This window comes from Phyllopteryx taeniolatus, chromosome 6 (assembly GCF_024500385.1).
Source record: "Phyllopteryx taeniolatus isolate TA_2022b chromosome 6, UOR_Ptae_1.2, whole genome shotgun sequence".
Classification (NCBI taxonomy): domain Eukaryota; kingdom Metazoa; phylum Chordata; class Actinopteri; order Syngnathiformes; family Syngnathidae; genus Phyllopteryx; species Phyllopteryx taeniolatus.
This window is the reverse complement of record NC_084507.1, coordinates 3,668,114-3,692,717: the sequence shown is the minus strand read 5'-3', so window position 1 is coordinate 3,692,717 and position 24,604 is coordinate 3,668,114. Positions and strand designations below refer to the sequence as shown.

The following is a 24,604-nucleotide window of genomic DNA, read 5'->3' as shown; positions in this document are numbered from 1 at the left end:
TTATACACGAGAAATTATGGTACATTTAAAAATGATTGCATAAGTGTACTACCACCATATAAAAGTATCGTTTATGATTAGTCACACTATTTTTAATATTTACTAGCAAAACAAACCAATTTACCTATTTAAAATCATAGGCCCAAACAGATTTTCTATAGATATGTTTTGCTAGCTTCATAAAGTTATTAATATCTTTGCACACGACTCTGTTGTAGTGAAATGAATGACGGACAAATTAAACAGGCAATCTTATCTCTATCAGTTAGCGGTATAGCCCCCCCCCCCCACAAACACACGCACACACCCTCATAATTTTGAGACAATCATATGTGATGTCACTCGGGGAAACAACTTTTGGTTTTATTCCCGTCACAAATGTAGCAGCATTGATAATGTTGTGTGTAAAAAGAAAAGCTGTGGGTGACTTGCGGCAGGAGGAGCTTACCTGTTCTAAAGGTAGGTGCGGGCTCACTAGCTTGCTCACCTTCAGTCCAGAAGAGTTGACAGCTCACACTTGCCAGCGTCAATATACAGTAGGTACGGAAGGTTTTCAGACTCCCTTAAATTTTTCACTCCGTTATATTGCAGCCATTGGTTAAAATCATTATTTTCCTCATTAATGTACACACAGCACCCCATATTTATAGAAAAAAAAAACGTAATTGTTAATCTTTGCACGTTTATTAAAAAGAAAAACTGCAATATCACAATGCCATAAGTATTCAGTCCCTTTGCTGTGATACTCATATATTTAACTCGGGTGCTATCCATTTCTTCTGATCATCCTTGAGATGGTTCTACAACTTCATTGGAGTCCAGCTATGTTTGATTATACTGATTGGACTTGATTAGGAAAGCCGCACACCTGTCTATATAAGAACTTACAGCTCACAGTGCATGTCATAGAAAATGAGAATCCTGAGGTCAAACGAACTGCCTGAAGAGCTCAGAGACAGAATTGTGGCAAGGCACAGATCTGGCCAAGGTTACAAAAAAAAGTCGTGACTTAAACCCAATTGAGCAACTCTGGAAACACCTGAAAATGGCTGCCCACCAACATTCACCATCCAACCTGACAGAACTGGTAAGGATCTGCAAGGAGGAATGGCAGATGATCCCCAAATCCAGGTGTGAAAAAACATCATTCCCAAAAAGGCTGTATTAGCTCAAAAGGGTGCTTCTACTAAATACTGAGCAAAGGGTCTGAATACGTATGGCTGTGTGATATTTCAGTTTCTCTTTTTTAATAAATCTGCAAAAATTTCAACAATTCTGTTTTTTTTTTTCTGTCAATATGGGGTGTTGTGTGTACATTGTGGAAAAAATGAACTTAAATGATTTTAGCAAATTGCTGCAATATAAAAGAGTGAAAAATGTAAGGGGGTCTGAATACTTTCCGTACCCACTGTAGGTACAGCGGCTGAAATATGTATTTAACAGTGAGTCAGACCTCACTTACCCAGGCTCAGCTGCTCCTTTGAACCAAGGGAGAACTGACCAGCTCTCAGTTTAAAGGGTTTAAGCTCCCCGTTGTTCCTGTGTATTACACAGTAAACCGGCGACGGGAGCTTGCTTAAGTCGGTGTCGAGAGAGATTCACCAAGGTTCTCACAGCCACTTATGAAGCGCCAGCCCCGCTCAAGTTAGGCTTTACTTTTACAGAGTAACCTTCGTGGATGTCAGATAAAACTCTAACCACGCTCCTTGAAAGCGGCTCTCTCCCATATGGTCTAAGGCACTTGTAATTGACCTAGGTAGAATTAGACAGTCTTGATACGACAGCCAGGACCTGTTGTTGTTTAAAATTATAGCCGAAATAACCTTTAAAAATAGAGCTAGAATAATCAATGGCTGTGTTGATGTTATTAGGTCTGCTAACATTGATAACGTTACATTTATTACTCTTAAAATAAAAGGGACATTTTTCTCTGCTCAGAAAAATGTAATTTAATAAACAGAATTTTGCAAGGGCAAGGCTTCAATTAATAAAAATAATAAAATTCACAAAAAGGAACTCTGTGTGAAACATCTACTCACTTACAAATGAGAGAGTGTTCTCCCCCCTGCCCTTTTGAGATGAAAACCAAACCAGTCCAAAAAACATTTTTCTCACTAAATGTATTTCAAAAGGTGCTACTGACATGGAAATTTCACCGGATGTTGGGAACAACCCAATTAATCCATAAATAGAAAGAAAGAAGCACAAATAAGCTCAGAAATTAATTTGTTTAATAATGTGAAATAACACAGGGAAAACATATTGAACACGTCCACTGGTATTTACTTAATACTTTTTACAAAAGCCTTTGTTTGCAATGACGGCTTCAAGATGCCTCCTGTATGGACAAACTAGTCGAATGCATTGCGCTGGTGTGATTTTGGCCCATTCCTCCACACAAGCAGTCTTCAAGTCTTGGTTCCGTGGGCTTCTTTTATTACCTTGAGTTTCAGTTCTTTCCATGTATTTTCGATTGGATTGAAGTCAGGTGATTGGCCGGGCCATTCTAGCAGCTTTATTTTATTTTTTTTCTTTGAAACCAATTGAGAGTTTCCTTGGCAGTGTGTTTTGGGTCAGTATCCTGCTAAAAATGTCCGCCCTCGTTTCATTTTCATCGTCCTCGTAGATGCCAGAAGATTTTTGTCAAGAATGTCTCTGTACATTTGCCCATTCATCCTTCCTTCAATAATGTGAAGTTTACCAGTCCCATTTTCTGAAAAGCAGCCCCACACCATTATGTTCCCACCTCTGAACCTCACTGTTGGTATGGTGTTTTTAGGGTGATGTGCAGTGCCATTTCTCCTTTTCGTTCAATTTTGCTCTCATCAGACCAGACTATATTCTCCCAGTATTTAACTGGCTTGTCCAAATGTTGTTCAAGAAACCTTAAACGAGCTTTGACATGCTTTTTTTTTTTTCACCAATAGGGTCTTGCGTGGTGACCGTGCATACAGGTCATGGCGCCAGACTGCATTGCTCACTGTTTTCCTTGTGACAACAGTACCTGCTAATTCCAGGTCTTTTTGAAGCTCTCCACAGGTGGTCCTTGGCTCCTGGACAACTCTTCTGATTATTCTTTGCACTCCTCAGAAATCTTGCAGAAATCAAATAAGGCAAATTTATGATGGTATGATTGGCTTTACAGTTACGTATTATGAACTTCACTGGTGGTACGGTGTTTTTAGGGTTATGTGCAATGCCATTTCTCCTCCAAACAAATTTATGATTGTATGATTTGCTTTGCCACTTACGTATTAGGAATTTCACTGTTGGTAAGGTTTTTTTCGGGTGATGTGCAGTGCACCTCTCAACGTGGTGGTTCTTGGCTCTTGGACAACTCTTCTGATTATTCTTTGTACTCTGTCAGAAATCTTGCAAGGAGCACCTGATCGAGACAAATTTATGATGGTATGATTGGCTTTCCACTTACATATTATGGCCCCAACCATGGAACATTCAGAAGCTTAGATACGCGCCCTGTAACCAATGCCATCGTTATGTTTTGCCACAATTAGTTTGCAATGGTCTTGAGACAGCTCTTTGCTCTTACCCATCATGAGATGTGTCTTGACTCACACTTTGGCGATGGGCCCTTTTTTTTTTCTTTTTTTTTCAATTAGTACTGAACCAGCTGATATTCATTTGCAGTGACAAGGGGCAGGATTAATATTTGATTATTTATTGATAGATCATTGATAGATTTTAGGTGTTGTCTTGGCTTTCCATGTCTTTTTGCACCTCCCATTCATGTTAAATACTTTTTCCTTGTCATTTCGCATTATTACACACACCTTAATTTCTGAGCTTATTTGTTCTATTTTCTTTATGTATGGAATACTTCATTGTCAATAGCACCTTCTGGAAATATATTTAGTGAGGAAAAATGGTGACGTGTTACATACTTATTTCAGCCGCTGTACGTGGTGGCCATTCCACTGGCCAGACACACCGGAGTACTAGCATATGTGACGTGCATTTGTGTTGGGTATTTACGCACAGGTACTGTGGTAATAGCATGTCCTATCTTTAAGAAGCAGTCAATTATGTTGCAGCAGGCAACATAATTCTTTCAACCATTAAAACATGCAGTCGCACAAATGCAAAAAGATGAAAATGTTAATCGCACAAGCTGGGAAAAAAAAGGTCTTATGTGACCAATTTGGTCGCAGTCTCACGCCCTGCCTGCCATTGTTAGTTGTCACAGTTACAAGTACATCTCCATAAATTTGAATAGTGTCAAAAGCTTAGTTTAGTTCGGTGAAAGTGCGAAATATATATTTTTTTATGTTTGCACAACATCATTTTGATGATTGCTTACAGCAAACGAAAACCCCAAATGAATGAATCTATTTATAATGAATGAGTACTGAAATAAGCTGACTTTAAAAAAAAAATTTTTTTTTTTTTTTAGACTAATTTATTGAGCTGTACCTGTACATTTGGTCACAATAACTTCCAATCATCCACAGCTTCTGTCAGACCTTTGGTTAAATGATCAAAGCCATGACTGCCGAGGAGGCGTGTCTGAAGAGTGTTGCTTTTCATCTTACATTCTGCAGTAATATAGTGCCGTAATTAAGTCAAGTAGGTCTCGACGTCCAGCCGTCCGAGGTCAGAGCAGCAACGATGGTCGCAAAGTGCTTATCACGGGGCTCAAGTGTCCATGCAGCATGTAATGAAACCCAGGATTGTCCATAAGTTAGAAAAGGGTCACATGTCAACCAATAAAAGTAGCAATAGCGCGGTCAATTTCTTCGGCCCTCTTTGACTCATGCTGTCCAAGTCACTTTGTAGGATACGTGCTCCTTGTTTTTGTGTAGCACTTATTTTCTCATTGGGGTGATGTCGGCGTAAATGTGATGTCATGCTTGTTTTATTTCCACCGACGTAGTTAAGCATTATGTGAAACTTGAGACATACCGTTATACTATTGTCTACGACACGCTTGCCATCTGGGGCATCCATTTTCTGAGCCGCCTCACTAGCGTCGCGGGCGTGCTTGAGCCTATCCCAGCTCTCATCGGGCAGGAGGCGGGGTACACCCTGAACTGGTTGCCAACCATTCGCATTCACAGTCATGCCTACGGGCAATTTAGAGTCTCCAATTAATGCATGTTTTTGGGATGTGGGAGGAAACCGGAGTGCCCGGAGAAAACCCACGCAGGCACGGGGAGAACATGCAAACTCCACACAGGCGGGGCCGGGGATTGAACCCGGGTCCTCAGAACTGTGAGGCTGACGCTCTAACCAGTCGGCCACCGTCATCTGGGACATATTTAACACTAAAACCAAAGTAGTTCCAAACGTCAGATTTGAAGGATGGTGGAGGATTTGCCATTTCAGGACGGTCTATGGTACTAGCCATGTTGCAACGGCGCGTTAGCTTCGATCTCAGCAGCTTGGAGTGCATTCGGAAATATCTACTCTGCTACACTCGGGACCGCGTACTCAGAGTAGAGTTAAGACATCAGGGAGACTTTTGGAACGCACCCTTTCTTGGTCGGAATGAAAGCGAGAGCAGCAGCATAGTGGACCTGGGCTCAACAAAGGCGGAACACGGAGTAGTGTAGCAAAACTCCACATTGTCAGAGGTTTCTAGAGCAAATTTGATTTTCTTTCAAAAAACTTCTACATAAAATATCCCATAATGACAAAGTAAAAACATGTTTTCAGACATTTGTGTAAATTTATAAAAAAATTTAAACATTCAAACATAATGGGTACATAAGTATTCAGCCCCTTTGCTATGACACTCAAACTTAAGCTCAGGTGCATCTGATTTCCACTGATCATCATAGAGATTCTTCTCCAACTTGGAGTCCACCTGTGGTAAATTAAGTTGATTGAACATCATTTGGAATGGCACACACCTGTGAAAATCATTTGAAACGACACACAACTATCTCTATAATGTCTCATAGTTGGCAGTGCATATCAGAGCCGAAACCAAGCAATGAAGTCTAAGGAATTGTCTGCAGACTGCCGAGACTGGATTGTGTCAAGGCACAAATCAGGGGAAGGATACAAAAGAATTTCAGCTGCATTGAAGGTCCCGAAAAGCACTATGGTCTAGATTAGTCGGAAAAGGAAGAAGTTTGGAACCAGCGGGATCCTTCCTAGATCTGGCCGTCCGACCGAGCTGAGTAACCGGGGAAGAAGGACCTTGGTCAGAGAGGTGAACAAGAACCCTATGGTCACTAAGGCGGCGCTCCAGTTTTCCCTTGCGGAGATAGAACCATTCAGAAGGTCAATCATTAACGCACTCCACCAATCAGGCCATTATCAGAGTGGCCAGACGGAAGCCACGTCTCACTAAAAGGCACATGGCAGCCTGCTTGGATTTTGCCAAAAGGCACCTTAAGGATTCTCATACCTGCAGAAACAAAATTCTCTGATCTGATGAAACCAAAATAGATTGTTTTGGGCCTGAATTGCAAGTGTCATATCTGGAGAAGAAGAGGCACTATTCATCACGTAGCTAACACAATCCCTCCTGTGAGGCATGGTGGTGGCAGCATCATGCTTTGGGGCTGTTTTTCTACTACAGGAACTGCACGACTAGCCCGCATAGAGGGAAAGATGACAGCTGCCAAATATAGAGAAATTCTTTGAGAATGTGCTCCAGAGTGCTCTGGAACTCAGACTAGGGCGTCGATTCACCTTCCAATACGAGAAAGACCCAAAGCACTCAGCCAAGATAACAAAAGAGTGGCTTCTGGAGCAGCCTGTGAATGTCCTTGAGTGGCCCAGCCAGAGCCCTGACTTGAATCCAATCGAACATCTCTGGAAATACCAAAAAATGGCTGTCCACCAACGCTGCCCATCCATCCTGACTGACCTTGAGAGGATCTGCACAGAAGAATGGGAGAAAATGACCCAAAGCAGGTGTTCCAAGCTCGTAAAGACATAACCAAGAGTTGAGGCGGTGATTGCTGCCAAAGGTGCTTTAACAAAATATTAAGCTAAGGGTGTTAATACTTATGCACCCATTATGTTTAAATGTTTACATTTTCAATAAATTTGCACAACTGTCTGAAAATTTTTTTACCTTGTCATTATGGGATATTTTATGCAGCTTTTTTTTTTTAATAGAAAAGTGTACTCCAATCAACTTTAGAACAAGTCTAACAGAAAAATGCGAAAAAAGTGAAGGGGTGTGAATAATTTCTTGTGGCACTGTGTGTATAGGTGTGTGTATAGGTGTGTGTGTGTGTGTGTGTGTATAGGGGTCCACACGCACAAAGAATAATAATAAAAATAAAATAAAACAGGAATGGGTTTTTAACATATTTAGCAAATATATGAAATATAATGTAAACTGAAGCAGGTTACAGAAATTACAGATCAAAATGCAGGATGATTAATATTTTCATGGAATCGTATGGTGCATTTATACATTCATATTTGTATTTTATTAGTTTACGTGTTAGGCTGTAATGACAGTCCATGCAGCTACGTAGTTTGTGGTATAAAGTCAAAGTCACGTGGGTGACTGCTCGTCTACAAACGACTATTGATTTATGACCACAAACTTGCATGTCCTAAAACAATTCAAACTTGTTAAACTTCTATTTGAAGTCGTTTGAATGCATCGCACTTGCCGTCGGACGTTCTCTCGACTCTATGATGACGCTGTTCAGCGATGGGCTTTGCAGACTTATTGAGAAGTAGAAGTTGCTCTCAGGGCGCTCGGTCAGTGTCTCCCTGTTCATAATGAGCGCGGTGCAATGGGCCAATAGAATCAAGGCAGACCGTGTCTGTGTGTCACGCACACACACACGAAGAGTGTGTCTCTTTCAGAGACTTATACGCGCACTAAAAAAAACCAAAAAGTTACATTGTGTAGTATAAAATGAAGCAATTACTGTTCCATTTGGCAACATCTTACCAAAGTACCTTTGGATTATTTTGTCACTTTGTGACATTTAAAATATAAAAAAATTAATAAAACCAATCTTTTTCACCCAATCTTGATCACCTGAAAATCACGAGATCGTCGATTTTCGATCACTTGGTCGGATCGGGACATCCCTGTTAAATATGATATTTCTAAAAAATATATTTAATATCTAATTTTGATTCTGTGTTTTGCCTACCCCTAATGTAAAACTAATAAAGGCTTGAGCTGAATTATTTTTTTTTAAATGACCTGAGCTTAATTATCTTCCCTTCAGCCTATTCTTCTGGGTTTGTAATCTGAATGTTTGATGATAAAAGCTATACATGGTTGGTGTTATATGGTGCATGGCTGTAGTACAAAATATGAGCTCTCTGAGAAAGGCCCGCTATGCCCACCTGTTTTAACAAGACATTTTCTAGGCTATCAAGTCTATCCTTTAAAAAAAAAAAATAAATAAATAAATAAAACTTCTAAGTCCACTCTCATCCAATTGCATGGTTTCTCAGTTAATACACGTTCTCATCTACTGGCATATTAATATAAGAGTGTGCACCTATCAGTGTTAAGACTTCCACCCAATATTCAGCAGTGCAATATTTATTTGCAATACAGTGATTCTAAAGAATCTTATATAATTCTCTATATTTAAAACTATGTTGACGGGTCTTTCCCAGAGAGTGGCTTATTTCTATCCCACTGGTGTGACCTTATTGCATACCAGTTCTCCTTCTTCCCTTAGAGCGCGACTCTGAGCTATTACGAGAGCGCGAGTCTGTGTTGAGATTACGTGAACGCCGGTGGCTGGACGGGGCCTCGTTCGATACAGAGCGAGGATCCACCAGCCGAGATGGGGAACCATGCTTGGACAAGAAGAACATCCCAGTTCAGAGCCCTGTGTCCCTTGGAGAGGAGCTTCAGTGGTGGCCAGACAAGGTAGGAGGAGCACACACAGCTAGGTGTGCTGGACCTGTAACATGAGCATTAGAGCAAGTCCACACAGAAACGAAAACTTAGCTTTTTTGAAAAATAATCTGTCAAGATGGAGTCAGTCAGGAAATATTCCTGTCCACACAAAAACACTTGAGCTGTGCGGTTAAAAGATATGCAGTCCTGCTCTCCATTATTGGCACACGTGAAGTTTAAGTACTAAATGTGTAATATCTCCTGGAGAAAATGAATCAAGTGAAACATTTTTCTATCGAGAACTTGCGTTTGATACAAAAGAACAAATTTTATGGACAGGTGAGACAAAAATAGAGCCTTTTAGCAATGCACACAAAGAGTATGTTTACAGACGGCACAGTGTAGCCTTTAAGCCAAAGAACATCCCCCCCAATGATCAAGCATGGTGGCGGATCCATAATTCTATGGGGCTGCTTTGCTGCATCTGTTAGTGGAGGCCTTGACTGTATCACATCTATCATCAAATCAGACTTATCAAAAGAGATTTTGAGCGAAATGTCTTACCCAGTGTAAGAACACTTGTTTAATGCGAAGATCATGGGTCCTCCAGCAAGACAAAGACCCAAAGTGCACATCCAAAAGCACATAGGAATGGTTGAAAAGAAAACAATTGACTGCTTTAAAATGGCCAGCACTGAGTCCTAATCTCAATCCAATGAAATGAAAATGAAATATGCCACTGGAGAAAAGAAATGTGCAAATGTTCAAGAGGTTGAACAAATTTCAAAGGAAGAGTGGGAGAAAAGTGAGAAGTGCAAAAGCTTTGGAGGCTGTCATTGATGCCAAAGGGTGTAAAACCAAATAATGAAGAGTGCCAATATTGCTGCACATGCTTTTTTCATTTTTTTTTTTCTTTAAGATTATTATATCTAAGTTAAAAAAACTATTTTCATGGTTAAATTACTTTGGACTTACAGTAAAAAGACCCTGATGATAGAAGTTTGATAAATTGCCATTTATTTCTGAAGATATTATACATACAAACAGATGAAGGGGTGCCAATAATGGTGAGCAGGACTGAATTAGGGGTGGAAAGGTTCACGATATCCACGGTTCAGTTCTTATCCCGGATTTGTGGTTTTCAGTTTGGTTCGCTCCACGTTGATTCTTGTCTATGCCAGTGGTATCTAGTGACAGGTAGAAATCAATTACATACTCTTCCATCTCTTCCATTGGATGACAAAAGGTACAATATACATGTGTAGCCACCTGTTGTCATTCATAAAACATAAGTCATGGCTTCCTTCAAATAGTTATATCATCTTTGTGTTCCAGTAAACAAGCCTCAATTTTACAGTACCCGATAAGTACATTTGACTAAATTGAGACAAAATCATTATTTTAGCATTTATGGGAGTTTATTTGATTACTGGCTTTTTTCTGTCCTTGATGTAAAATTTAAAGAAAAAATATATTTAAATAGATTTTTTCAATAACCAGCAGTGGGCGTGCCTAATTACAAGTGTCTAAAATTTCATGTTATTAGTATATTTTGACATTTTTTGAGCGATTTTATGGTGGTATTTTACAGTTTTCACCCAGTCCCTAGCACAGGGTTTGGATATATGAAGCTCTATCTTTCTACTAAAAAATGCTAAAACGGTTTAACTTTTACCATAAATTCCTTAACATATAATAGAATTAATGATTTCTCATCATATATACAAAACATTTCAAATTCTGTCTTTTATTTTTACTAAAATATGTCTGCCCCTTAAAGTTGCTGTCATTACCGCCACATTGACCATTTTCAGATCAATAAATATCGGCAGCCATATTGCGGAAAGACGCGTTGTTTCATGTTGATCCGCGTGAGAGAAGGTTTCCCTGCATGCCAAACAAAGAGATTAGTTGACTCAGAGCCTTTGTACATGCCTGTACTGTACGGGCACTCAAACAAGGCGCGTGATTGGTTCCCGGCGTGACATCGACCAATGAGACCACGAGTGGATTTATCCCGTGAGCTGATTGGCTGCGCATCATCGCAGCCTCACCCAGCATCTTCACTTGTCGTGTCTCGCCAGTCTCGTCCACGTTGTTTTGTTCGCAATAGCTTTTTTTGTTTAAGCTTTATTTATTTGATTAGTTAAGCAAGCCCTTACAATGCCACCGAAGCGCTGTGCACCTGCAAAAGCTTTCTCCGGGGTGCTTCCAGGAGTAAGAAGAAGAAGATGACCATCAGCAAAAAAGTGAAACTTTTAGATTTGATCAAAGAGGGCAGAAGTTATGCATCTGTGGAACGCCATAATGGCGTGAATGAATCTACAGCGCGGTAAATAAAGAAAGAGGAAGCAAACATCTGCAAAACTGCTTCAATTACGAAGCAAAACGTAATTGTGAAAATGGAAGCTGCATTGGCATTGTGGATTGCTGATTGCAGGGAAAAGACAGTGAGTTTGCACACTAATATGATCAGGACAAAGGCCAAACCTCCAACACAAGCCTCTTCGCCTCTCTCAGAAGGCAATGTTGATGAATGTTAATTTCTGAATAAGGTTTTATAATTAAAGATTTAAGTAAATATGTGTACTGTTGTAATCTTTGTCTCAAATATGTACAGTATAAATACGGTTTACATATTTTAAACATTCTGGTAGCCACGTACACATCCACGAAAATTCCTGGGGGGGCAAATCCTACTTCGCGGTTTTTCACCTTTCGCGGGGGGGTTCTGGTCCCCATTAACCGCGAAAAACGAGGGAACACTGTATTTGGACATGAACAGATTCTGACGCATAGAAAAATGACAAGGTAAGGTAGGTATATATAGTTTTTGTGACATTTTATTTTTGGAAAAAACGAAAATCAAAAGTACCTGAAAATAAACACCCTTATGTTTTGTGACATTTGTTTGGTGGTTTACAGTAAGGTTTTTCTAATATAAATTAGGTGCCTTGGCTCGACACAGGTTGGAAAAACACAGATCTAATCATTACCTCCTAAATAAAAGCTCGTTGTCGTTTGACTAAATTGATATAAAATCATTTGTTTTGTGGCATTTTTACCTCCTAAATAAAAGGTTGTTATTAAATGTCTTAAATGATGCACATAAACTGACGTTTAATAATTAATATCCAATAGGCGTGGAGGAGTGATTGTGTATTATCATCTACCTGATGATAATTATACGTGAATGAGCTCAGCTCATGCATAAAGTTCACTCCATGAACATCATCTCTTCTTTCATGTGACATGGACACGATTGTGCTCATCTTTTTGGCTCTAAACACCACCACAGTAGATATTAATTTAAATGAGCAAGATGTGCTTTAACTGCAGACTTTTAGCTTTAATTTGAGGGCTTTTACATCTAACCATATAAGCGTTGTAGGAATTATAACAGTTTGGTTTGTGTATATCTACCACTTATATGCCTACTACTTTTTAAGAGGGCTGCTGAGCTGCACTGCATGATAGCATCGCGTATCCTCGGGTTGCTGAAGTAGGTCTGACGCATATTTCTCGATACCAAATTAGGACTCAGAAACGTATATACCTTTGCAGGTTTGTTTCAGCACTATTAATTTTCTAGGCAATATGCTCAAACCGATTTTTCCTACCTTACAATGCTGCCCTGGAGCCAAAGAAATGCTAAAACAAATGTCTTTGGGTTGAATTTAAAGGTGTTGGGAAATGTAGTTTTCCATGGAAGATCGACACATTGACAGCCACACAAACGTGCATCGTTACTACGTTACCCAGAATTCAACACCAGCTCAAGGCAGTCGAAAGACGGTATAGGGTGTGTTTGAAAATATCCTCCAAGTGTGCTCTGCTACAGTCCGCACTGTTCAGAAACACAGAACACTCTTGGAATGTGCACTCTTGGAGTTGAGTGAGGGCGTCAGATTGAATTTCCGATTTAAATGGTATATATATATATTTTTTTTTTTTCACTCTTATATTGCAGCAATTTGCTAAAATAAAAAAGTTAATTTTTTCCACAATGTACACACAGCACCCCATATTGACAGAAAAAAAACAATTGTTGACATTTATACAGATTTATTAAAAAAGAAAAACTGAAACATCACACAGCCATAAGTATTCAGACCCTTTGCTGTGACACTCATATATTTAACTCTGGTGCTGTCCATTTCTTCTGATCATCCTTGAGATGGTTCTACACCTTCATTGGAGTCAAGCTGTTTGATTATACTAATTGGACTTGATTAGGAAAGCCACACACCTGTCTATACAAGACCTTACAGCTCACAGTGCAATGCAGAGCCAATGAGAATCATGAGATCAAAGGAACTGCCTGGAGAGCTCAGAGACAGAATTGTGGCAAGGCACAGATCTGGCCAAGGTTACAAAAAAAATTCTGCTGCACTTAAGGTTCCTAAGAGCACAGTGTCTAAAATAACCCTTAAATGGAAGACGTTTGGGACGACCAGTATCCTTCCTAGAGCTGGCCGTCTGGCCAAACTGAGCAGTCAGGGGAGAAGAGACTTGGGGAGAGAGGTAAAGAAGAACCCAAAGATCACTGTGGCTGAGCTCCAGAGATGCAGTTGAGAGATTTTTCTAAAAAAAATACCTGAAGGACTCCAATATGGTGAGAAATAAGCTTCTCTGGTCTGATGAGACCAAGATAGAACTTTCTGGCCTTAATTCTAAGCGGTATGTGTGGAGAAAAGCAGCCACTGCTCATCACCTATCTAATACAGTCCCAACAGTGAAACATGGTGGTGGTTTTTCAGCTGCAGGGACAGGATGACTGGTTGCAATCGAATGAAAGCTGAATGCGACCAAGTACAGGCATATCCTGGACAAAAACCTTCTCCAGAGTGCTCAGGACCTCAGACTGGGCCGAAGGTTCACCTTCCAACAAGACAATGACCCTAAGCACACAGCTAAAATAACGGAGTTACTTCAGAACAACTCTGTGACTGTTCTTGAATGGCCCAGCCAGAGCCCTGACTTAAACCCAATTGAGCATCTCTGGAGAGACTTGAAAATGTCTGTCCACCAACGTTCACCATACAACCTGACAGAACTGCAGAGGATCCGCGAGGAGTAATGGCAGAGGATCCCCAAATCCAGGTGTGAAAAACCTGTTGCATCATTTCCAAAAAGACTCATGGCTGTATTAGCTCAAAAGACGGGGTAAACCCTGAACTGGTCGCCAGCCAATCGCAGGGCACATATAAACAAACAACCATTCGCACCTACAGGCAATTTAGAATCTTCAATCAACCTACCACGCATGTTTTTGGGATGTGGGAGGAAACCGGAGTGCCCAGAGAAAACCCACGCAGGCATGGGGAGAACATGCAAACTCCACACAGACGGGGCCTGGATTTGAAGCCCGGTCCTCAGAACTGTGAGGGAGATGTGCTAACCAGTCGTGTCCCGGTTTTTAAATAAATCTGCAATAATTTCAACAATTCGGTTTCGTTTTTGTGTCAATATGGGGTGCTGTGTGTAGATTTAGGGGGATAAATAGCTTAAATGATTTTAGCAAATGGCTGAAATATAACAGAGGGAACATTTTAAGGGGATCCGAATACTTTCCGTACCCACTGTATGGTGGCGGTATTGTAATCTCATTCAGCATTTAGAAGACTTGCTGTGATAAATTGAACCATGAATTCTGTCTACCAAAAAAAATCCAGCCATCTATTTGTGACCTAAAGCTGAAACGGACTTTGATTCAGCAGCAGGACGATAATCCAAAACACACCAATAAATCCACCTCTGAATGGCTGAAGAAAAACAAAATGAAGACTTTGGAGAGTGGCCTTGTCAAAGTCCTGACCTGAATCCTATTGAGATGCTGTGGCATGACCTTAAAAAGGCGGTTCATGGTCGAGAACCCTCCAATGTGGCTGAATTATAACAAAATCATTGCAAGTTATCGCAAACGCTTGATAGCAGTTGTTGCTGCTACGGGTGGCCCAACTAGTTATTAGGTTTAGGTTATTAAGATGTGTTGTGGAGAATTCTTTTTAGTGTTCGGTGCCTTTTTGGGGAATGTTTTTGTGTGATATCACCTATCAAAAATCTGTTTAAAAAAACTCCCTCAAATTAGAGTAAAACTGTATATAATACCTATGATTTCTCAACATATCTCTCCTTGACCCTTTTGTCTGCTGGTTGGAAAACTCCATCTCCGATTGGCTGATATGTTTCAGTTAAAAATATCCACGAATATGGTTGTATGAGCTGAAATTCCAATGGGTTTTCAAATACAAATGGGTATTTCATCCATCCATGTTCCGAATCGCAAGTCAACTCATCAAAATTACTATGACGTTTCAAACGGCATTACTTGCTCTGAAAATGCAACATCAGTAGTGCAAATGGAACACGATGAGAGAGCACGATGGGCACAAGAAAAGTGAATTTTCTTTTGTAATTTTTTTCGTGAATTTATTTATGGAGGATTTTAGAGGCGTTTGAAGTGCTCGTTCCATGTTTTTTTTATTTATTTTTTATTCCAAAAATAAAAAAGCCACTAGTCACGTTGTTGGTATATGGAACGATGACAAGAGAAAAAAATTTTTTTGTTAACGGGCCAGAAATGTGTGCATTCTTGTACAAATTGTATTTATGGCTTTTCAGCACATTGATGATCTCAAACTGTTCCCTTCAGGATGGTGTGAAGTTTGTCAGCATTGGGGCCATGTTCTCAGAGTTGGTGGCTGTCAGCTCCAAAGGAGAACTTTATCAGTGGAAATGGAGTGAACCGGAACCATACAGGAATGCCCAGGTAAACAATTGTATATTGTAAAAATATACACTATATACTCAGGCTGCACAATAATGAAAAAAAATGACTTATTTATTTTTATTTTTTAAACATAACAAATACATAATGTACTCATGATGTCTACCGTGATTTCTCCTGTATATATTGCAATGTGCAATCCACCCCACCCCCAAAATCTTACATTTTCAGTCGCTATACATAGGTATAGGAAAAGTTATAAAATAAATAAATAAAAATACAAAAAAAATCCTTTATAATAAAATTAGATATACGGATATATAAATATCATTATAATGGTATGCAGTAAACCCTCACTATATTGTGGTTCACTTATTGCGGATTCAGTGCATCACAGATTTTTTTTCCAAATCATATTTACATATGATAATTCGCTGCTGACCATATGATAGGACTTTACATATTTTTTAAATTGTTGTAAAAGAAGCATTTTCTAACCTAAAACATGAAGAAAAACAAATAAAAAAATCATTAACACATATTACAAGGAATAAAATAGCTGTACAGTACAAGAGCCCAGTTTTGGTTAGCGCTGAGAGTGTCTTTGAACGCATCGTTTCTCGGTCCCTGCGGGCGAGTCGAGTGAGTTTGTTGGCGGTGGACAACAATGCATATGAGATAATTAGGCTAACGTCTCGTCATGTATCATTGGAAGTAGTGGTGCTCTGATTAGACTTTACACCGATCTGATCGGCGTGATCAGTGTCGGACGATAATTAGTATTTTATGCTGGTCGTCTTTAATATCATAATTCGCCGATCTGATCAATGACGTCATTGATCGGCTCCGCAAAAGACATACTCTGCGTCGCCGCCATGTATGAAACCAAAAGCTATTTTATTTTTAGCCTTGTCACGTGTCCTGTGACGTAGTGCTGTAACTGTCTGACGGCCTATAAAGTTTTTTTCCCAATCTTGTCAGTGAAACAACATCCCGGCGGTGTGGCACTTTTTTGTGGACTCTGGACAACACCCGTCCATTTTGCCGGCCGGGACAGTGAGAAAGTTAGAGTTGCCATGTCATTGACAGTATTTGTGAAAGTAATTTAATTGCAATAAAGTAATTTAATTACAGTAATTTAGCACCCATTATTTCTGTCTTATGTAATGTTCTTTAAACTTTAAACTTATGACAGTGGCCAATCCTTGATTGCCCCTGAGAGGTCATTGTTTTACCTTTTTTCTAAAATGCTAGAGAATACTTTTGAAAATACTCAGTATACAGTACACAAGTATATACAGGAAATGAACAAATTTAAACAGACACACTGCTCCATCTTGTGATCGGATCGGTTATCGTTTTTTTAAAGTCTGTGATCCGTGATCGGCCCCAAAAATCGTGATTGTGTAAAGCCTAGCTCTGATCGATCGGCCACCAGTCATGATCGCGTTTTCCAGTTAACTTGGAAAACGCGTGATCGGCACTTGTCTATCAATGCCTTTCATTGCTGATCACAAAAAAGGATCACCCGCGACTTGTAGTTTGCATCCTGCAGAGAATATATGTGCAGTATAGCGCAAAGCTGGGCAATTGACTCAAATTTGAGCATCCTTTAAGATGTTTGTTGACACCCCAATTGGAGTTTACTGTAAAACTAAACACACAACAAAAATAATTACCTTAATTTTATATTGAAATACAAGACATCGTTTTAGAAATCGCAGCTTATGCTAACAGTTAATGGAAAACCCTATTGATGGGCTAGCTAATATTAGCATTTGATCACGTGAGGGATTTACTTTCAAACATTGAATATTCACACAAACGCCGTAGTAACACAGACAGTTAATAGAACAATACTCACGGGCCTATATTCTTCCTAATTTTTGAAAAACAAGGTTGCCATAACATGACCTTCTTCTACTCTTTTTTTAATTACTTAATGTATTTATTTAGATAGCTAGCTAGCTTACAATAAACGAGTAGCTCCATCCATGTACCACAACACACTGCCCCAAAGAGGCCAAGGAGGACACAGCAGGAACAACAGCTAGTCATTGACTGTATAAAAAGTAGACTTTTGACCGAGCTGATCGGCTTCATCGGTATCGGCCGATAATTAGCATTTTTTGCTGATCGGCTTTGTCATAATTCGCCGATTGATCGGCTCCGCAAAAGACATTTACTCCATGTCGCCGTTGTGTAAAGTATACTTGAGTCCAAAAGCTAGTTTATTTTTTAGCCTTGTCACGTGTCTTTTGACGTATTACTGTAAATATCTGACAGCCAAAAGTTATTTTTTTTAAAAACATGTCGGCGGTGTGAGACAGACGACCCGTAATGCCTGCATTAGACTACAAGACAAATTTGGTCTTTCACCATTGCACTATGTTAGATTACTGCAATAAAACCTTCGCATCCTGTCTTTTACGATCACTGTGCTTTATCTTGTCAACTCAAACGCGACCGGATACACTCGTTACCATGACGACGACATTGCGGCACGTGTATTATAAGAACAAAATGGGGAAAAACGTGGTGGTGGTCACCGGTGCTCAGGAGATTACGTTCATTTAAGGATTGCTTGAGGTATGTTCACGTACTTTTAATACGATACGGCTCGCGAGCAGGCAACAAAACGTTATGTACCCTAGCAAGCTAGCACTAACAGTTGTACGTAAACATGCCGGCGTTATATGTTGAATCATGCTCTAAAGGTTCGGTGTGTGTGAAGCAATTTAATCACAATAAAGTAATTCAATTACAGTAAATTAGCACCCATTATTTCTGTCATGTAATGTTGGTTTGACCTGACTGATTAGAATACATGACCTGACTAGAGCAGTGATTTCCAACCTTTAGGGAGCAAAGGCACACATTTTATAATAGGAAAATCTCACAGCACACCAACAAACAAAAATGTCACAAAAAGTAAATGCACAGTAATTACTGTATGTACATCCTACCATCTAAACGAAGAGCATTTATTTGTTCTGTCTGTCACAATGCCTCACTGGCTTAAATAGAGGAACAAAGATACATTATTTCTTGTAAATGAGTCATTTTTTGAGCAGTTAAGTAAAATTTGATAAATTCTCACGGCACACATGAAGATCGCTCATGGCACACTGGTTGGGAATCACTGGACTAGAGAATACTTTTGAGTATATACAGTAAATGAACAAGTCATTTAAATAAACACATTGCTCCATCTTGTGATTGAATCAGTTAGCGTTTTTTCAAACTCGCTGATTGATGACGGGCCCCAAAAATCCAGATCGAGTAAAGCCTAATAAAAAGATTTTTTTTTTCTTGACTGTGACATAAAATCTGACTAGAGGACTCTGCACCTTTTTGCACAATTGTCAAAAACAAAGAACAAAAAAGCGTATTGTACCGGCATTACTAGATTAAAGCAACCATTTATTACTCAGTGACTGTTTTTCTCAATGTCTTTATGTCTCAAAAGTATTCTCTGTGAATTGACTGACTGTTATCGTATTGTGGCTCCAACTACCGGAGACAAATTCTTTGTGCGTTTTTGACATACTTGGCAAAATAAAGGTGATTCTGATTCTGACTAAACTTTTCATGTTTTAGGTCAATTAGGATTACAAAAAAAAATTGTATTTGTTAAATACCAGAATTATTTGCTTTGCTTTGCATTACTACTTGTTTTTTTTTATTTTTATTTTTTTTTACAATTGTTACTGTTTTTCTGCTGTTCTTTTAAGTTATAAAGTATAGTTTTTGTAGTTATTTAACTTCAAAGGTGTAAAATAAATGATCATGTTTATTAATCATGATTTCAGTATCAATCAAAATAATTGTGATGATTATTTTTTCCCATAATCACCCAGCCCTAGTGTAGTGTCCCCTTTCACAGTGCGCAGGCGCGCAGTACCTGCCAAGTAACCCCAAACAAACATGTGGGATCATATAGCCAATACCACTCACCATAAATAAATTGAAAAATGTACAACTATTCCACATGAATGATATCAGCAGTGATCGGCAGATCTCACTCATGTTTGATTGGTATTAGAATCTGCAGCATAAAACCCTGATCGGAGCACCCTTAATTGGAAGATGTTACAATACTTTGTCAAGCCCTACGATGCCGCCCAAACAAGATACCTGCTGGCTGGAAATTAGTGGCGGAATAAGATGGTAGCATCAGCAGCTCTCTAGCAGTAAAGATGGAACTTCTCGACCTGTTGTGGGAAGGTCAGACAAGCAGAAGGTTTAAGCCCGTCTGTAGCAGGGTTATAATAGAGTTGGATTTTCCATTGTAGTTCGTTTATGTTTCGTTTTAACTTTTGTTTTTCAAATTGTTAGTTTAATGAATTTTTGAAGCAGTTTTTTAAAAAAAAATCTTCACTTTAGTTTTCATTAGTTTTTTTTTTTTTTTTAAATCTGTATTTTTTCTCAAGTGTGAGAAAAAAAGATCACATAAGTATCGTGTAATAAAAACAACAAAAAAATCCATTAAAAAATGTACTTTCTAACAGATGAAAAAACATCCATGAATCAAATACAGGTACTGTATAACAGTTCACAGAATTTAAAGTCCAATAAGTGCAGTGCAAACTGATTCTAAAGGTTAGATTAGATCCATCACAGCGTACAGTTAAACCATTCGAGACACATGCTGTAGTATAGCCTTAAAAAAACATTTTTTTGACTTACAAATCAAAAAATCAAGTTCTTATTTGTATGTTTTCCGTCCCTTGTTGCTAAATTGCAAACTTTTCAAGTTGACTTTGAGATTTGTGACTGTTAGAACGATAGAACGTAAACTTGCTTTTACCTCTTGTGTCTCCAGTGAAAGTGCATCAGTTTTTCTTTTTTTGGTTGAGTCCATGTTTTTTTTGACAGTTTTTCAAGTTTTCCTGGTGTTGCTGAAGTAGCGCTGTGAAAATATTCTGTTGTTGCAATAGTTCAGTCACCTGGTGTCTCAGCGAGACAAACTCCTTGTCTTTCTTTCACATCTGCCTTACATGGCATTAGGAGATTAACTATTTACAATGACGCAGGCATGCTGGGAAATAGTGTGATAGCAAGCTGCCATGTTTTAACGATGACGTCACTACATCGCTTCAGCGAATTTCCCAGCATGCTTAGCATCATAAATAGTTGTTCAAATGCTGTTTTATGTTAGTTAGTCCCCTAATCCCCTAAATAGTTGATGTGAATGTTAATAGATGTTATGTATGTTTATCTCCCCTCAGTGTTTTGTTGTTGGGTGTTAACTATTTTTTAAGTATTCTGGAACCAGATGTGAATGTATCATCCCAACAGATGGCCTGTCTGGTTTTCAGTACATCATGCAATTCGTCTCACGTGTCAATGCCCACGTGAGAGGGGGTAACCCTGACCTTAAAGCTGCAGTCTCATAACTAAACTTGAGAGGGCGTCACAGACACACTATAGGAGACATTAATTAGAGGTATAAATTAATTGAGAAATATATGAATGAATAGGATGTTTTTGGTGCGCATTGCACAAAGGTGGAGACTTAAGACTTAGAAGTCCTTGCTTTCTGGAGTCACCATTGGGGGTGTGCACTATACTCGAACATATTATACACAGCAAGTTATGGTATACATTTTTTGGTACAGTTTCTAATGGCTTTAGTAGAAAAACTATGCTCAACAGAGCACAAGTTATTTGTGCGAAGTGTACCTCTATTTAAAGGTAATACTGAGCAGCTTAGTGTCCATCCAGACCGGAAATTAAAATAATTTAATTGGCCTGTAATGCTGTAGTACGTATTGTCATTAGCATGTTCTTAACACTATTGTTTGGGATCCATAAAATCACAGTCTGATTTTTAAAGAATTTATTAGCAAATTACGGTGGAAAATAAGTATTTGGTCACCTACAAACAAGCAAGATTTCTGGCTCTCACAGACCTGTAACTTAGGTAACTTCTTTAAGAGGCTCATCTGTCCTCCACTCGTTACCTGTATTAATGGCACCGGTTTGAACTCATCAGTATAAAAGACACCTGTGCACAACGTCAAGCAGTCACACAGCCAAACTCCACTATGGCCAAGACCAAAGAGCTGTCAAAGGACACCAGAAAAAAATTGTCGACCTGCACCAGGCTGGGAAGACTGAATCTGCAAATGGTAAGCAGGTTGGTTTGAAGAAATCAACTGTTACTTATTCGAAAATGGAAGACATACAAGACCACTGATAGTTTCCCTCGATCTGGGGCTCCACGCAAGAGCTCACCCCGTGGGGTCAAAATGATGACAAGAACGGTGAGCAAAAATCCCAGAACCACACGGGGGGGACCTAGTGAATGACCTGCAAAGAGCTTGGACCAAAGTAACAAAGGCTACCATCAGTAACACACTACACCGCCAGGGACTCAAATACTGCACTACCAAGCATGTCCTTCTGCTTAAGCCATTACAAGTCCATGTCCTTCTGAAGTTTGCTGGAGAGCATTTGGATGATCCAGAAGAGGATTGGGAGAATATCATATGGTCAGATGAAACCAAAATAGAACTACTTGGTAAAAACTCAACTTGTCTTGTTCGGAGGAGAAAGAATGCTGAGTTGCATCCAAAGAACACCATACCTACTGTGAAGCATGAGGGTGGAACATCATGCTTTGGGGCTGTTTTTCTGCAAAGGGACCAGGACGACTGATCCCTGTAAAGGAAAGAATGAAGGGGGCCATGTATCGTGAGATTTTGACTGAAAACCTCCTTCCATCAGCAAGGGCATTGAAGATGAAACGTGGCTGGGTCTTTCAGCATGACAATGATCCCAAACACACCGCCCGGGTAACGAAGGAATGGCTTCGTAAGAAGCATTTCAAGGTCCTGGAGTGGCCTAGCCAGTCTCCAGATCTCAACCCCATCGAAAATCTCTGGAGGGAGTTGAAAGTCCGTGTTGACCAGCGACAACCTCAAAACATCACTGCTCTGGAGGAGGTCTGCATGGAGGAATGGGCCAAAATACCAGCAAGTGTGTGAAAACCTTGTAAAACACATTGCCAACCAAGGGTATATAACAAAGTATTGAGATGAACTTATTATATTGATCAAAAACTTATTTTCCACCATAATTTGCTAATAAATTCTTTCTGCACCCTTGGGGCCCTGGCTGGCCGGGGGACAGCCCGAAAGGGTAACGTGGGTCCCTCTTCCCATGGGCTCACCACCTGTGGGAGGGGCCATAGGGGTCGGGTTCAGTGTGAGCTGGGCGGTGGCCGAAGGCAGGGACCTTGGCGATCCGATCCCCGGCTACAGAAGCTGGCTATCGAGATGTGGAATGTCACCTCTCTGGCAGGGAAGGAGCCCGAGCTGGTGTATGAGGTCGAGAAGTTCCGACTAGATATAGTCCGGCTTGCCTCCACACACAGCTTGGACTCTGGTACCAGTCCTCTTGAGAGTGGTTGGACTCTCTTCCGCTCTGGAGTTGCCCACGGTGAGAGGCGGGTATATTTATTGCCCCCCCCGACTTGGCGCCTGTACGTTGGGGTTCACCCCAGTGGACGAGAGCAGAGTCTGGGGCCTCTGAGACGGGCTCTCTTATCTCTGGGATTGAGGTCACCGACGTGGTTAAAAAGCTCCCCTGTGCCAAGGCCCCGGGTGTGGATGAGATTCGCCCGGAGTTCCTAAAGGCTCTGGATATTGTGGGGCTGTCCTGGTTTACACGCCTGTGCAACATCGCATGGAAAACAGTGACAGTGCCTGTGGAATGGCAAACTGGGGTGGTGGTCCCCCTTTTTACGTGTGCACCGGAGGGTGTGTTCCAACTACAGGGGGATGACACTCTTCAGCCTCCCTGGTAAGGTCTATTCAGGGGTGCTGCAGAGGAGGGTCCGGCGGGAAGTCAAATCTCAGATTCAGGAGCAGTGTTGTTTTCATCCTGGCCGTGGAACAGTGGACCACCTCTACACCCTCGGCAGGGTCCTCGAGGGTGCGTGGGAGTTCACCCAACCAGTCTACATGTGTTTTGTGGAACTTAAAAATGGGCTAATTCCTTTATTACATTATTTTTCAAGGTTATCTTAATATTTTGAATGAATAAATTATTATAAAATTATTTTGTTGTTTTCAGTTTTACTGATTGTATATTTTTGCCGTGGTTTTGTTTCAGTACCGGCATCAAAGGATTTTATATAAGTACAGTATCGAAGTCAGAATTTTGGTATCTGCACACCACTAGTGCAGTGCATGTTGGGTACCTGAGTTCTTTTGCCCTCTTCATCACAGGACCTTGACCAATTTCGCATGCGCACGTTGCGATGATGATGATCAAACAGTATATTGTACAGCCCTTCTATATACAGTGGTGTTTGCCCCTTCCTGATTTATTTTTTGCATGGTTGTCATCCTTAAATGTTTCCCATCATTGAACAAATATAAATATTCGTCAAAGACAACAAAAGTAAACACAAAATGCAGTTTTTATATGGTTTTTATTATTAAGGGAGGAAATAAAATCTTAATTTACATGGCCTTGTCTAGAAAAAGTGATTACCCCTGAAACCTAATAACTGGTTGGGCCATCTTTAGCAGAAACAACTGCAATCAACCATTTGCAATGAGTCAATGAGTCTTACAGCGATGTGGAGGAATTTTGGTCCACTCATCTTTGCAGAATTGTTGTAATTCAGCCACATTGGAGGTTTTTCGACCATGAACCGACTTCTTAAGGTCATGCCACAGCATCCCAATAGGATTCAGGTCAGAACTTTGACTAGGTCACTCCAAAGTCTTCATTTTGTTTTTCTTCTGCCGTTCAGAGGTGGAATTTCTGGTATGTTTTGGATCGTTGTCCTGCTGCAGAACCAGTTTGTTTCATGTTGAGGTCACGAACAGATGGCCGGACAAACCGAGTTAACCTTTTAACACCCAAATTTGACCCAGCTCACTAGGCTTCGCTGAGAAGTCAGAAATTGCTCAATTGGTGGCTGAGTAAATACTTTTTTGCCCCACTGTATATCATGGAAATTCCTGTGGCTAACAAAAAACATAGCAAAGCAAATTTATTTATATAGTATATTTCATACACACGGTAACTCAATGTGCTTTACATGATTAAAA

At 40.0% G+C, this 24,604-nt stretch overlaps 1 protein-coding gene across 1 annotated transcript in view; it reads left to right on the top strand.

Moving 5' to 3' along the window:
- Positions 1-24,604, top strand: part of ubr5 (ubiquitin protein ligase E3 component n-recognin 5) — a 145,404-nt gene that overhangs the window by 27,137 nt on the left and 93,663 nt on the right. The window contains exons 9-10 of the mRNA XM_061777803.1: positions 8,622-8,833; positions 15,459-15,575. Of these exons, the coding sequence (XP_061633787.1) occupies positions 8,622-8,833; positions 15,459-15,575 (329 nt within the window). The remainder of the gene's footprint in view (positions 1-8,621; positions 8,834-15,458; positions 15,576-24,604) is intronic.